General features: G+C 37.1%; 2 protein-coding genes across 2 annotated transcripts in view; both read left to right on the top strand.

Annotated features, from left to right (window-relative positions):
• Positions 1–7,534, top strand: part of mat2aa (methionine adenosyltransferase 2Aa) — a 46,216-nt gene extending 38,682 nt beyond the window's left edge. Inside the window, exon 10 of the mRNA XM_028462334.1 lies at positions 6,578–7,534. The gene's annotated coding sequence lies outside the window, so the exon portion shown is untranslated. The remainder of the gene's footprint in view (positions 1–6,577) is intronic.
• Positions 7,535–8,200: 666 nt separating this feature from the next.
• Positions 8,201–14,465, top strand: mpx (myeloid-specific peroxidase). The gene is made up of 16 exons (XM_028462332.1): positions 8,201–8,397; positions 8,482–8,554; positions 8,647–8,734; positions 9,175–9,350; positions 9,488–9,620; positions 9,770–9,890; positions 9,977–10,183; positions 10,272–10,635; positions 10,709–10,869; positions 10,949–11,207; positions 11,288–11,458; positions 11,552–11,789; positions 12,703–12,911; positions 13,023–13,054; positions 13,181–13,297; positions 13,770–14,465. The coding sequence occupies exons 2-16, from the start codon at positions 8,491–8,493 to the stop codon at positions 13,773–13,775; spliced, it is 2,346 nt and encodes a 781-aa protein (XP_028318133.1). The 5' UTR covers positions 8,201–8,397; positions 8,482–8,490; the 3' UTR covers positions 13,776–14,465.
• Positions 14,466–15,295: the final 830 nt, after the last annotated feature.

Genomic DNA, 15,295 nt, shown 5'->3' with positions numbered 1-15,295 from the left:
TGTTCATGTCATTTTCTCCTTGTTACATTTTCATCATGAGGACAACTCATGTGTTACATACTCAGACAAAATATGACCGGTCTTTATTTTACTTTTTATTAAAAAAAAAAAAAAAAAAAATTTCAGGTAATAGTTTGTCGAGAGATACTTTGTTGACGTCACTTCCAGTAAAGTCAGTTTTGGCTAAACCAGTTGACATTTTTATGTAGAGACGGTGGAAGGTGTTGAATATAACTAATAAAGCAATTCCATTTTTCAGTTACAATTATTTTTTTCGATTACCCATGTTCAATTACAACTCAATTATGCGTACAGTGACCAGCATTTTTTCCAATTACAATTAAATTACACTAGATACAATTACAATTACATTATCAAATACTACAGTTCATTTATGATTAATCACAATTACTCAGCCTAAAATAAATAACCTAATAAAAGTGAACCTTTCTCTTGTGTTAGCTTTCTGTTAGCATCTCTTATGATAACGGGTCCTAAATCAGCTGTAAAATACACTAAAAACAAATATCCATCATCTAATTTCTTTCCTTTCTATTGATTACCTTGTTAGGCTTCTTAATCTATGAAAAAATGGTTTTAATGTTTTTGGTGTGGGTGTCTGAGCCTTTTTTGTCAATATACCCCTTGATTTCAATTTTTTGTTAAATGGTAAAATGTGAGAAAGCTTGATGTTTTACATATTTGACATATCTGTACATAGAACTGTAACACGGTTGCCCAGTTTTGCGTTAAATTAAAATTGACAATTTTTATAGAATTTCCCTAGCAATTACAATTACAAAGTCAATCATCTAAACTCAATTACTATTCAATTACGATTATGACAGCAACAGATTCTTTTAATTACACATACAATTAGAATTACACCATAATTGTAATTATTTATCAATTACGCGATTACAATTACAGTATAATTGACCCCAACCATGCTTTTTACAGGAGTAATCAGTGTCAGTAGTCAAATTACTATGGCAACACTACTACTGCATCATAATTTAACCTATTTTCTAATATCTGAAGTGTTTACAAAATAAAGTGAGTCCCAGGTTGTGTTGTTTTTAAGTTAGTTTGTTCATTTAAAAGTTAAAATGTGAACTTAAGTGTGTATTTCAGGTCCTGGAAAGCCTCCCGATCCAGGATGTTATCGATGTCGCGTGTTAGCGTACAGTATGCACTGTAAACCCACGCAACATTCCAAATTCTATCTCCCATCTCTGACCTTTGTTTCTCTTTCTTCTATTTATTTTGACAATTTCAATACTTTGCACACACTATGAAGCTGCCTTTGTACAGTGCAGTTACAAAAGTCCCCACATAAACACGACACGTTTAGATAACAACAAAACAATTCTCTCTTTTTCCTCATTGCATAACTACCGTATGTTCGTCAGTCCTCTATTATTTGTATGTGAGGGACTTTCAGCACTAATGTGCTAGGGACGGATCTGGATAAGCATAATGCTTTTTTCCGTCGCCCTTTCCGGCATGCAAAGGGAAAAAAAACAAAAAACAAAAAAAAAAAAAAAAAACAATGATGTGATTTTGCTCTGAATGTCAAAATGATTTTCTGTGATTGCAACCATGTCGGAAATGAACTGAATAAATAAATAAATAAATAAAAGTCATCAATGATTTTACAGCTATTTTATCTTCTTATATTGAAAGTGGGATAAGCAAAAAAAAAGAGAAGAAATAAGTTCATTGTTATTTACTGTAAGATCATCCATTTTTCAGTTGTTTTAAATTAGATAGCCATCATAAGCATCCTCTTCACACTTTCTCAAGCACTTTGGTTTTCGTGTTGTAACACCGTGGGTGATCGACCACAGCAAAAGAAAACAAGTTCACATAACATAAGCAGTAAATTTGTTGGGAGTTTAGTACGACTCACTTTTCTGCAAAGCAGGAGGCTATCATTAGGATGTAAATAAAGGGGATCATTTGAAGATGAATAGAGATTATCATATAATTTAACCTCCGATGTAGAAATATGTAACAAAGAGCCATAACATAGCTGACTGCAAAACTCGCTTATGAAATCCTTTATGAACTTTGTGCCAGTGAAGGCCCAGTGGATTCTGACCTTTTTTCAGTGACTCATGGGTATTTCTTTGGTACAAAGGTGCTTCTATAAATAGCAAGATAATGACCAAATTCCTGGTAGTGGTGATAATTTGACACTTTTTTTTTTTTTTTTTTACTGTAATAATAATATAATATATATGTAATTACAAAAGTGATGTTTCATACGCGATTGCCTTCCTTTGACTAAATGCTTTTGAAATTGTGGAAAAACTGAATTGTAGAATTACAGCGTGTTAAATCTTTCAGATTTTGATTGTTAATTACAGTACAGTACTATCAAGTACAATTGTAATGGAACACATCCCTCATTCTTAAACATCACAACCTGTTCAACATTTTGGTTTATATTTAAACTTCTGTTATGCTGCTACACTGTGATATTCCACGTTATCTGAGGATCAATAAGCACCAAATTTTCATTGAATGTAGTGGAGAAGATGAAAAGACAGGTTGGTAAAAGTGGCTTTTTGCATAAAACCCACAGCAGCTTAGAGTCATTAATGCAAAACAATATGTTTAAGGTTTATCATTTTTTTAAAAAATGCAACAAAAAGTATTTTCCCACTATATTCCTCAATGTTAATATTTGTTCATTACTAATACTAATAATATAAAATTAAACCTTCACTGATGAATCAGCTTAATTACACGGACAAGTATTATATGGAAATATTTGCCCAACATGTGCATCGCTGTTTTTTGTGGAAAATAGTTCGCGGACAACTGGTCAAAAATAAATAAAAAAATACTCAAAATAAATTATATTTTAATTAATAAATGACTTACTCTCATGATAGGCTTGTCTTTTATTTTGAAAGAAAGTTGTCTTTTGACAGGCATGCTGTGAAAAGCATGTTGCACAGGAAAGTATATAGATTTATGTTTTAAAAAAGATTATGCACTGTATGTGTGTTTCCAACAACTATTTAAGAAAAACTACATTTGGTTGGTTGAATTAAAAAAAAAAAATTGGTTCGCGATTTAATGATCGTGGCAAAATGTGGGTCCCAGGGTGAGACCAGTTGAGAACCCCCGTTCTAGAACCTTGCTTGTATTGACTATGTTATGGATGTCAACGTTTCTTTCATTTGTTAGTTTGTTCTTGTGAAGTTCAACAGTGTATTCACAAGTATCCTCTATTCTCTAATACCTTTTTTTTTTTTAAATACACAAAGACAGCATTTTTTCCTCATTATTTAACATAAAAGTTTATATTCCAATGATTTTTTGTTTGTGTGTATCCATTGTTCTGTATCTCCGCTCTGCTACTGTAGTGTGTCAATAAATACAAAAGCTTTGTCAAAGAATGCTGTGACATTTTCAGGTGTTCTGTACATTAATGATTAATGTATTCATTTTCCTGATTCCCATGACCTACTTGTTACAGTCACGGCCACTGATTCTGTAATGTTTAATGAGGGTATTAAGGTTCTTGGGAAGTCAACAAGTTGTGATGTTTACTGAGAGTATCTCATTAAATAACGCAGTAAGCAAATAAAGACTAAGTCAAGAATTTTTTCTTTCCTTTTCCCAGAAGCAGCAGCAGCAAAAAAAAAAAAAAAAAAAAAAAAAACTTGTAGGCCGTACTAGATTTACCGTAGGCAAAGAAAGGGCCTGGTTTCCTTATTGGGCCTGTAAACCAGTGTAGTCGCATTTGTTAATGCTTATCCTCCCAGTCACGAACACCTTCTCATAAAACTCCTCCTGGTCCACCTGCTTTACAGAAACTGAAAGTATTTTTAACCAACAATCAAAAATCCCAAGGTGCTGTGTTGATTTGGTTGTCTAGCAACGCTGTAAAGAAAAGTTTTTTCTAGTGGTGGGACTTGATTAAAAATAAAAAAAATCTAATTATTTAGAGACTTTGTAATTGATTAATCTAAATTAATCGCATAACAATATTGGACACGAGAAGCAATGTTTTTCCAATCTAAATGGATTTTGGTATATGACTGAAGCTTTAACAACAAAACTGAGTCTATTTTTTATTTGTTATCACTCAGTGCTAGCAGAATGTGCAATACGAGTGAAGAATATTATGATTGCATTGTTCAAAAAGAAGAATACACAAATTTGTTTTTGTGTATTAAAATAAAACAGTATTTCGTGAAGAACATTCCAGAAAAGTGGAAACTGAACATTGCAAAACAGTTGGCAGGAAATAAACAGATCGACTAATGATGCTGATGAATTTAGTTTGAAATTGTCTTTCTGCAGAGCAGTTTATAATCTGGTCAGACGATGCTATCTGTAACACCGCTTCTAGCCCCCCCATAGGCGGAGTTTGAGATTCTTGGGAGGGGGGGGAAAAAAGAAAAAATAGAATGAAATATATAGACAGTCTCTAGATTCGTGCCAACCACAATGTGTGTAACATATAAAATAATGCAAAAATGATTGGTAACATAATTGATAATGTGGACTACAAAAATTAGCGTCGATGCGTCCTATAACTTCCACCGTCCCGAATACGGGTCAAAATGCATGTTCTCACTCATTCACGCTCTCAAAGAATGAAATGCTTCTCAAATACAGCAGCATATCACAAGTGTTACAGTATATATGTTTGAAAGCTTAGAATCTTTTGTTTTTAGCCATATAAACCGTTCTAAGACACAACCATCATAACAAACACAGTCAATTATTTTGTCAAACATGGAAAAAAAAAACATGGCGACATAAACAAGCCAGCACTCCTCACCTTTAAAGCGATGCCATATCTTACTGAATCCATATTATCCATCAAAAAATCCTTAAAACATTCAAAAATCCAATGAATCCCAGCATTTAGTCCAAAACACAGTAATATTACTGTAAACAAAAAATAACGTCCTATTTACACAAAGAAAACAGCTCCGCCCTGATTTCTTCTTAGTTTTTTTTTTTTTTTTAGCTCTGTGAAGCTCATTAAAAATCCTACTTTTTACATTAATATTGTAAATTCATGACAAAATCCACCTTCTGCTTCATTTTTGCTACAGTATCATACATGAACTGCTGGGCGCAGTGTCCTTTCACCATTTACACTGTGACGAAGAATTGCATAACAGAAGAACCAAGTCACATGACTCGAGCGCCAAAAAATAACTTTAAACTTTAAATTAAATCATGTACTGTTTATTTAGTACAGTCACTGTGTTTTATGGCAATTAAAATATTTGATGCATTTGTTATATCTAGACTTGATTATTGTAACTCTTTATTGTCAGGATGTCTTAGTAACGCACTAAAAAGTCTTCAGTTAATCCAGAATTCTGCAGCCAGAATAATAACTGGTACTAAAAGGAGAAAGTGTATTTCTCCAGTACTGGCTTCCCTTCATTGGCTTCCTGTGAAATCTAGAATAGAGTTTAAAATTCTCCTGTTAGCATACAAAGCTCTTCATGATCAAGCTCCTGTGTATCTTAAAGACCTGTTAGCGCCCTATCGTTCGGGCAGATCACTCCGCTCTCAGTTTGCTGGTTTTCTGGAAGTTCCTAGAATGTCTAGATGTAGAACAGGAGGCAGAGCATTCAGATACCAGGCTCCTCGCCTTTGGAAGCAGCTCCCAGTCTTAGTACGGGAGGCTAGAGCGGAGACGGGCTAGCCTGTGTCGCATTTACATTCCTTGGAGTCGCTGTTAGCTTACCAATAAACAGGAAGAGATTTGAATTCTGATGTAGCTGGTTATGATTTACAGTCCGCATACACAATACATGACTGACAGCGCTGTGAGATGACCTTTGTTTTAATCTGCGCTATATAAATGAAGATTGACTGATTGAATGACAACTTGCACACAACTGGGATTTTTTTGATATATAAACTAAGCCCAGCAACGCTTCCTCCTCAGGTTTTCAAGTAGTCTGTGCATCGCTCATAGGTATACCGGGAACTCCTGAAATGAGAAAGGTTCCGGTCTGTATGCAGTGCCAAAAAATTTTTATCATTTTTCTGTAATTAAATAATCACAATTAACGCGTTAATTCCAGCCCGAGTTCTTTCCACTCAGCCCTTCATGAACCAGCCCCTGGTGAAAGCTGACTGCTTGCTCAATGCTGCTGTTGACTAAGAACGTTTCAATCAGGGATGTAGTAGGTTTCTGCTTTTGGTTTTCTCGTAACATTGATTTGGACAGAACAACTGCAACATCGTAGGAGCTGTTGCAAAACGGAGATTCTGTTTTTTTTTTTTTTTTTTTTGAGAAGTGACTTTTCCTTTAACTTCTGACTTTGCTGATCGTCTGCAAATAATAATAATAATCATCATCATCGTGCACTTCTTAAATCACTTTAATTAAGGTTATTGTTTGTTTGCTTTGAATGAAATATGTGTAAGAGTGCGGCTTTTATGCTTTCACTGCTTCAATAAAAGCAACCAAATACTTTCATAATTTATTTGAAGTGCTTACAATAAAAGGTGAGAACAAATAAAGTCATATGTTGTGTTTGTTTGTTCAACAGTTAAAATGTATACTTAATGTGTATTGCAGGTCCTGGAGAGCCTCTGATCCATCACGTTGTAGAAGTTACCCTGATCCAACACACATGATTATAAAGGACAGTCACATGTTAGCATACAGTCCCCACTGTAAACCCACATGTACATTCTAAATTATATCTCCCATCTCTGACCTTCGTTTCTCTTTCTTCTGTTTAATTTGGCCATTTCAAAACTTTGCACAAACTATGAAGCTGCCTTTGTACACCGCAGTAACAAAAATCCCCACCTGAACACGGCATGTAGAGGTAACAACAGGCCTAACCCTAAATGATTCTCTCTTTTTCCTCATTGCATAACTCCATGTTTGTCAGTCCTCCATGATTTGTATGTTAGGGACTTTCAGCACCAACGTAACTCATTAATGAATATTCAACTATTTTACCTTCAAATATTGAAAGTGAGCTAAATAAAGAAAAAAAGAAGTTCATTATTGTCTCTGATTAGATAACCGTAAAGTGCTTCCTCTTCAAACTTTCTCAAGCCTTTTGGTTTTTGTGTTGTAACACTGTGGCTGAAAAATACTGAAAAACACCCCCAATTTTATCAAATAAATCTCTTGAGTCAAAACAGTTTTGTCTTAAAGGTTTTACAAATTCACAGTTGGTTACAATCTGCTGCAATGCCAAGGGTGGGAATCTCTCCTTTGGATTTTATACACATTGGATATTACAAAATGTTAACAAAACATGGAAAAGGAATGTGTAAACAGATAAACACATCGCGTATGAATGGATAACAAAGGAGCATACTGAGATAGCAGACAAGGGAGCGAAACTATCAAAGAGGGACACTTTGTGCGTCAAACCACACATAAGACACATTCTGTGACCAAAACACACATAGACAAAGAACTTGATCATAAATGGCTCGATTTGCTCCGTCTAATGTATGAAACAAATTCTAGTGTAACAAAATATTATCCCGCAATTCTTCCTTCAGATTTAAAAAAGAAAAAAAAAAAGAATATTACTGATTGATATTAAAATCACAAAATAAAGAAAAAAGGCAGTGAAACTGGTGATCAATTTTAATAGTTCTAGTTTCAATAGTCTGAATCACTTTTCTGCCAAAACACAAAAAGAGGTATTTTATCAATTTATTATTTATTTATTTATTATTTATTTATTTAATTATTTATTTATTTTTGGTTTGATGCAGATCTTATTCATTTCTGGACTTGTGACACTTTTTGCCTTACTTTTAATCAGCCATTGCATGCCTCGTCCAAGTTTGAAGGAGATAGTTAAATCTTTCTTTAGCATTAGCTGCTGTCTACTTTCACACTCAACCTGTAAAGCGTAGAAATCAGGACTTATATGCAGTGATTATAAGATTAGAGTTTTGATTTCATATTGAAAAATTATGTTCACTGTTACAGCGTGTGATCTCGGCAAAACTAATGGAAGTTCACATTGAAAGTTATTTGAGATGAAACAAACATGTCAACATAAAGTACATTAAAGATGAAGATCACAAATGCATCACGTGTCACAGTCAGGATCAATAAATCATGAATTACAGACAGTATGTTTTCTTTAGAATTGACAACCTTTTTTTCATGTTTTTCTGGCTTCTGACAATTACAGGTGATTACGTGTCGTGTGAGCTAGATAATAGCTGATAGGAAAAGAATTTCTTTCTTCACTGTGAGGAGGAAGAAGGAAGCTATAATTACAGTAGCTTCACCTGCCTCTCTAAGGGGCGAGGCCATTGCAGAGACTGAATATAAAGGCAGCAATGAATGTCCCATGCATTATCCTTCAGACACCAAACTGAAAGAACACCAGAGACATTCCTTCACAGAAACAGGTAACAGCTCTTTAAATACATGTGCTGTTATAACTTATATTGTTTTTGATCATTTAAGTAAAACTAACTTTAGTTTTGTAATAGGTTACAGAGATGCTTCTCTCTGCCTTTATTTTATTGGGCATCAGCCTTATTCCTGCCAATTCCCATCCAACAGGTAAATGAAGTAAACTATTTTGCAGTAACACATTTTCTTTTTTTTTTTAAACTTAATTTTTATTAAAGCGCTCTTTTTGCTCTGTTTTGCAGGGGAATATCTTGGCAGTCCTCTGCTTCAACAGTGCTTTGAGGAGGCAAAGAAACTTGTGGATGACGCCTATAAATACTCAAGAGAAGAGTGAGTACATCTAAGATTGAAATACAAAATGTTCTAGTTTGTTATTCATTATTCAATGGAATCCCTCAACCTTGTTTCATCTGCTTTCTTAAATTAAAAAAAATTACTGAAAATATCAACTAAATGATATTCATCAGCTTCATTTCATTGGAAAGTCTGCTTTGTTTGGTCCTATGTGAACATGAAACACAAGTCTAGAGCTAATCTGATTTTTGATCTTGTTTGATTTGCTTTGAGATCTTTTGGTGTTAACATTTGAACCATTCCTAAAGTGATGGAGAGGCAGCTTTTTTTCTTTCTTTTTTTTTTTACATTAGGACGTATCTGAACAGCCCATAATGTTAATATTTTACCAAGCAAACAAAAAGTAAGAAATGCATTTATGCATTAAATTCCTAACTGTGAATAGAAGTTTCTTTAATGGACTCTCATGTGTTTAGGAGTCTGAGCCGAGTCCGCAGGGATGTGGTGAGCCCTCGTGATGCTCTTCGCCTCCTGAAGCAGCCTCGAGCCGACGCTCGCTCAGCTGTAAGATCAGCCGACTACATGATCCAAACCCTCCGTCTGCTGCACGAGAAGATTCACAGAGTGCACAAGCGTTCGCTCAACGCCACAGGTGAGACGTGTGGCAGACAGCCCTGACAGTGCCTGCATTCTTTATATTTGATGTTTATGTTTCATTTCCTGTTTCACATTTCAAATCTTTGCAAGTAAACTACATTCTTAGTAACTACATTATTTTATTGTTTCTAGATTTGCTCAGCGCAGAGGACCTAAATAAGCTCTCTGAAATAACTGGATGTGAAGCTCGAGTGAGACAGCCTTCATGCAATAGCATACCATACATTAACAAGTACCGCACAATAACAAGCGTCTGCAACAACTTGTAAGAGAAACTCAGTTTTCAAAGCTCTCTGAAATTTGTGTGTTTGCAACAAAGTCAATATCTGATCAACTGAATATACAATAATCCACAAAAGATGAGGCACCTTCAAGCAGACTTTTTAAGCCTGTATGTGTCCTGTGTGTCCACAGAAACAATCCTCGACTAGGAGCCTCCAACACCCCGTTTGCGCGCCTGATCCCTGCTCAATATGGCGACGGAGTTTCTGAACCTAGAGGCAACCAAAGAATCAACAACTTTTTGCTCCCACTGGTACATTTCTTCCATTTCTAAACCACATTTTGAGTACTGAACCCCAGCAGACTGTTAATACCCCTCTAATGTTTCTTCAATCACAGGTGCGACAGGTTTCCAACAACATCCTGGCCACAACAGACTCAGGGGTAGTAAATGACACTAAGTTCTCTCACATGGTGACCTTTTTTGGCCAGTGGAACGACCATGACCTCACTTTTACGCCATTCTCACCAAGTATTAAGTCCTTCAGTAACGGGATAAACTGTGATGAGAGCTGTGAGCACACTGAGCCGTGCATTCCTATCCAGGTTGGTGTTAAATCTCAAACCTACAAAAACACTGTGATTTCTTTTTTTTACTGCCTTTTGTTTCTCACAATGTCTTCTGACCCAACAGATCCCCGAAGGTGACCCACGCTTGCCTACTGGCCCTGACAGTTGCATCCCCGCGTTTAGGTCTGCCCCTGCTTGTGGAACAGGATTCTCAGCGTACAACTTTGGTGGACAGGCTACAGTTAGAGAGCAGATCAACACTTTGACATCGTTCCTTGATCTCAGTCAAGTGTATGGTTCAGAAGAGAAGCTTGCACTCGATCTCCGTAATCTCACAAGCAATGAAGGCCTGTTGCGTGTGAACACAGAGTTCAATGACAGAGGCCGTGAACTGTTGCCCTTTAGTCGACTTGAGCAGAACATGTGTGCTACACGCAGAAGAACCACAAATGACAACAACGCCAGGGAGGTTCCATGTTTCCTTGCAGGTGCGTGAAGAAGATTATTCATATATGAATGAATATTTATATCATAATTTTATCATCTATTTTTGCCCTTTAGGTGACGTCCGCGTGGATGAGAACATCGCCCTTACATCTCTTCACACACTGTTTTTGCGTGAACACAACCGTCTGGCCCGTCAGTTGAGGAGAATCAATCCACATTGGTCCAGTGAGACGCTTTACCAGGAGGCACGGAAGATCATGGGTGCTTATACACAGGTAGGAAAACTCAACAGTCAATGATTTTTGCTTCAAAAAAAACTTTTTTTGTCATTCTAAGAGTTTGTCTCTTTCTCAGATATTTGTGTTCAGGGACTATTTGCCTCACATTGTGGGTGATGACGCTATGAAAAAATATCTTGGCTCTTACCCTGGATATGATCCCACCGTTGACCCCAGCATTTCCAACGTCTTTGCAACAGCAGCTTACAGATTCGGCCACTTGGCCATCCAACCATTTTTGTTCCGTTTGGGTCCAAATTACAGAGAATCCACTCAGTTTCCCAATGTCCCATTGTTCAAGGCCTTTATGACTCCCTGGAGGATCGTTTTTGAAGGTAAGTTGAAGCAGGAAAACCCATGATCTTCTCTTATTTTGCAATGATAACTAAACCATGTTTTTTTTTTAATTCTCTAGGTGGAATTGACAATCTGCTGCGAGGCTTGATTGGCCGGCCTGCTAAACTGAACACCCAGGATCACATGATGGTGGACGCTTTGAGGGAACGGTTGTTTAAGTTTGTACAGCATATAGCCCTCGACTTGGGTTCACTCAACATGCAGAGAGGGCGGGATCATGGGTTGCCAGGTATGCATGTTCCTTGTATCCAATCTTGTGCTTCTAATGCTCAATTTAATTTATAACTGCTTTCCCCTTACTTGTCTTTGCTTCGGTGAGCAGGCTACAACGCTTACCGCAAGCTTTGTGGCCTCTCTACGCCCCAGAATCAAGCCGAGCTCACTGTAGCCCTGAATAACAGCGATTTGGCCCAGAGGCTGCTGGCTCTCTACGGTACACCCGACAACATTGATATCTGGCTCGGAGGGGTCGCAGAGCCGTTTGTAAAAGGTGGTCGAGTGGGGCCTCTGTTTGCCTGTCTGATTGCAAGACAATTCAAGAACATCCGCCAGGGTGATAGGTAGGTGTGCACATGACCTTAAAATGTACATAATACACAAGGTTCTAGAGATCCTTGCTTTACGTGTGTGAAACTGGGGTGTCCGACATGCTGACACTCCCTACACTCCATTGATATTGTTGTTGTACTTGTATTAGGCTAGATGCTGCAGAGGCATGTTGTAGCTGCCCCCACAAGTCAGCAAAGGAAGTGTGTGTGTGCCCTGCCAAAAAATAATAATGGGGGCTTGTCCAGTCTTTTTGCATACATAGTTTTAATTTTTAAATTTGGAGGTCATTTATGTTCAGCTAAATGACGATATGTTTTTTGCGTGATAAACCTGTGGTGGCCCTAAGCGTGCCTGGGTGAGTCTCTGAAGATACTCAGGTAAAGTAAGAATAGTTTTAGGAGATGGAAAAGAAAGTGGGGTTTTTTTTAGCTTAGGTTTTTTGTGTGTGTGATTTGCATCCATGGTGATCTGGTGTTTCATGTGGAAAATTTAAAAATAAAACAGTTTTGGTAATAAACCTTGTACATTTTGTGTAGCAGCTTAAGAGCTGTTGTCGACTTGACTTCTTTTAAAGTATTGTATTGTGTAGCTCTGCTATTGCAGCCATCACAACGTGTAGTACTTTGGAAGGTGTTGTGTATTGATGGTACTTTAGAATCTGATAGTTTTCTTGTGTGCTGGCGTCTAAGTTTTTGTTTCTTGATACCCACTGTTTGTACAGCATTTGGTGTTGCCCTCTATTGCACAGTTTTTCACACAGCTTTTGTCAACTTCTTGGAAGAACCTTTAGGTAATCCTATGGATAGAGATGAGTCAGGTTAGGTGGCTATCAGTGGAATCAATTTTGACACAGTGCTACTTTAATCAGAAATAATGCTGGCTCTGTTAACAAGAATGTTTCCCTGCCTTCTGTTCCTTTCTCAGGCTGTGGTATGAGAATCCTAACGTATTCACCACACGTCAGAGGAGAGTTCTGGACTCTGCATCCCTGTCCAGGATTGTTTGTGACAACAGTGGCATCACAGCAGTTCAACGCAATGTATTCGATCTGCCCGATAGGAGAAACCGTGTTTCAAGATGCAACAGAATCCGAAGGCTGAACTTGTCAGCCTGGAGGGAGACTCCCTGCGAAGGTGAGAAAATTCAGAAACAAACTCTGTGACCCCAGGGACAAAGTTCATATGATATATTAGAACCTCTGCATGCTATTCCTCACTTCTCATATGTGCTGTCTGATTTTGCAGGCGCCAGTTGTGTTGACGGCCTTCCATCACTGGTTTGTTGAGCACATTTACAGTCACACCCAATCAGCATACATTAAATGATGTATCTCTTCAAACTCATATTAACTAATTTTGTCACCTTCTTCGTCTAATTCTTTAACATTCATGATGTGTTGCAGAGCAAACAAAACTTCCTGGAGGAACAAGAAGAGGAGACAAATCACATTCCGGATATCGAGGAGGCTGATCTTGGAGATAATGAAGAAGAAGAAGAAGAAGAGCTCGAGACAAACGAGGTAACACATTTACTCAAAGTTTGGAGCAAAAAGTGCATTAAAATAAAAACATAGGAGACTGATTATTAGCCATTAATAGCAAATCAAAAATATTGTTTTCCACATCAAGGAAAATACATTGATAAAATGAACTTCTCAAATTTGTTTACTTAAAAGATGGAGGCATTTGAACTGGATATAATACAGAAAATCCCAGTACTGCAACTTTTAAAATAATAATTAGTTTTTAATATTATATATAATAATATATTTCAATGAAATGTTTCATGATATAACATTGTGCTTTGAAGAAAATGAAGTAACAATTTCCCTACATGAATGTAAGTAGACAGCATTCTGCAATAAATATAATAGTAAATCGTTGTTTTTAGAATGAGGTGTTCAGAGACCAAAAAAGTAAACATGTTCTCTTTTTTCCAAAGCTTGACTAACAATTAAATAGCCTACAACTGACACTCTTGTTTCTTTGCAGGTCTAGGAGACCCATCTTTGACACCAGAGTTCAAAATGAGTGCCAGTCAATCCTGCTAAGCAGCTACAGCCCACCGTTAAAACAAAAACTTTGTCCACGTATGAACAAAATCATTGCAAGTCACTGATTGTCATCGTGTTTACAAGTTCAGCTTACTCTTCACTTTCATCAGCCGAAAACTGAGTATGTACTAGAGCAAGGTGGTCTGGTTGGGGGGTGGGGTAGATGAAGTGTGCATTGTGGAGGCTAGTGAGGGATCGTCAAAGCAACACTGTCTCTCCTGTCCTGATATGTTTTTTTTTTTAGATTTCTGCTTTCTCTTGGTTTTTGGGGGCCTGGTTTTGGTTGCCACATTGCAGTCACTCAGTTGTGTCCATAAGTGTTCATTCACTGTAATTACTTTATGCCAGTCAATCAAACCCTTAGAGAAACAAAATTCAAATAAGTGTAGCTCGTTTAATGAGTAAGGTGATGGTGAAAAGTTTTCTGACCTCTGTTACACCTGCACTGAATCTGTAATTATGGGTTTTACCAGTATTACATTATACATACATTTCTCTGCTGTTGTATAACCCTGTTTTCAATATGTGTTCAAAATGTATTGATGACGTAGGTCATAGAAGGCTTGGTTTAAAGAAAACTTCCTATGTGTATTTCTTGTATTATTTCATCAATAAATTAAACTCTTGCAAGAAATATTGAATTTTATTTGATCATAATAACCAAACCATGTACACACACACACACACACACACACACACACACACACACACACACACACACACACACACACACACACACACACACACACACACTCACGGACTCAAATTCCATGAGCAAATATTAATCTTAACAAATAATTAATAAACAGACTGTCCTCACGACTACTTGAGCAGCTTTCAATTATCTGCATTTTGATCATATTGTGTATAACTTGTAAATACAATGACAACAAGAGCAATCAGAGAGCACAAACCCACCCTTAGGGCCAAATATCCTCTTTGCCATATATTGGCAGTTATCTGGAACAGTAATATAAAAATACTAATATAATAGTGGGAGCTGAACATCAGCTCCATCATCAAAAAAGCTCAGCAGAGGATGTACTTCCTGCGGCAGCTGGAGAAGTTCAGTCTGCCAACAAAGATGATGGTGAACTTCTACAGCTCCATCATCCAGTCCATCCTCTGCTCCACCATCAGCATCTGGTACGCTGCAGCTACAGTCAAGGACAAGGCCAGACTGCAGCATATCATTTGCTCTGCAGAGAGGATCACTGGCAGCAATCTGCCCTCCCTTCACAACCTGTACGCCTTCAGGACTCTGAGGTATGCAGGGAAGATTGTGGCCGACCTCTCCAACCCTGGACACAAACTGTTCCAACCTCTGGCAGGAGGTTTCGGTCCATTAGGACCAGAACCTCAAAACAGAAATACAGTTTCTTTCCTTCTCCCATCAGCCTCATTTACACAGCCTGATCACAAATCAAAATGTTATGCAATCTTTTAAGGTGTCATCCGTTAAAT

This window comes from Gouania willdenowi, chromosome 12 (assembly GCF_900634775.1).
Source record: "Gouania willdenowi chromosome 12, fGouWil2.1, whole genome shotgun sequence".
Taxonomy (NCBI): domain Eukaryota; kingdom Metazoa; phylum Chordata; class Actinopteri; order Blenniiformes; family Gobiesocidae; genus Gouania; species Gouania willdenowi.
The sequence above is the reverse complement of the archived record's forward strand: the minus strand, read 5'-3'. Positions and strand labels throughout refer to the sequence as shown.

What these genes read in the sequence shown, in the direction of transcription:
- mpx (XM_028462332.1), top strand. Translation starts at nt 8,491, where the DNA reads ATGCTTCTCTCTGCCTTTATTTTATTGGGCATCAGCCTTATTCCTGCC. An exon ending in AGCCGTGCATTCCTATCCAG is followed by an intron (nt 10,184 to 10,271) that starts GTTGGTGTTAAA and finishes CTGACCCAACAG; the next exon opens with ATCCCCGAAGGTGACCCACG. An exon ending in TCATGGGTGCTTATACACAG is followed by an intron (nt 10,870 to 10,948) that starts GTAGGAAAACTC and finishes TCTCTTTCTCAG; the next exon opens with ATATTTGTGTTCAGGGACTA.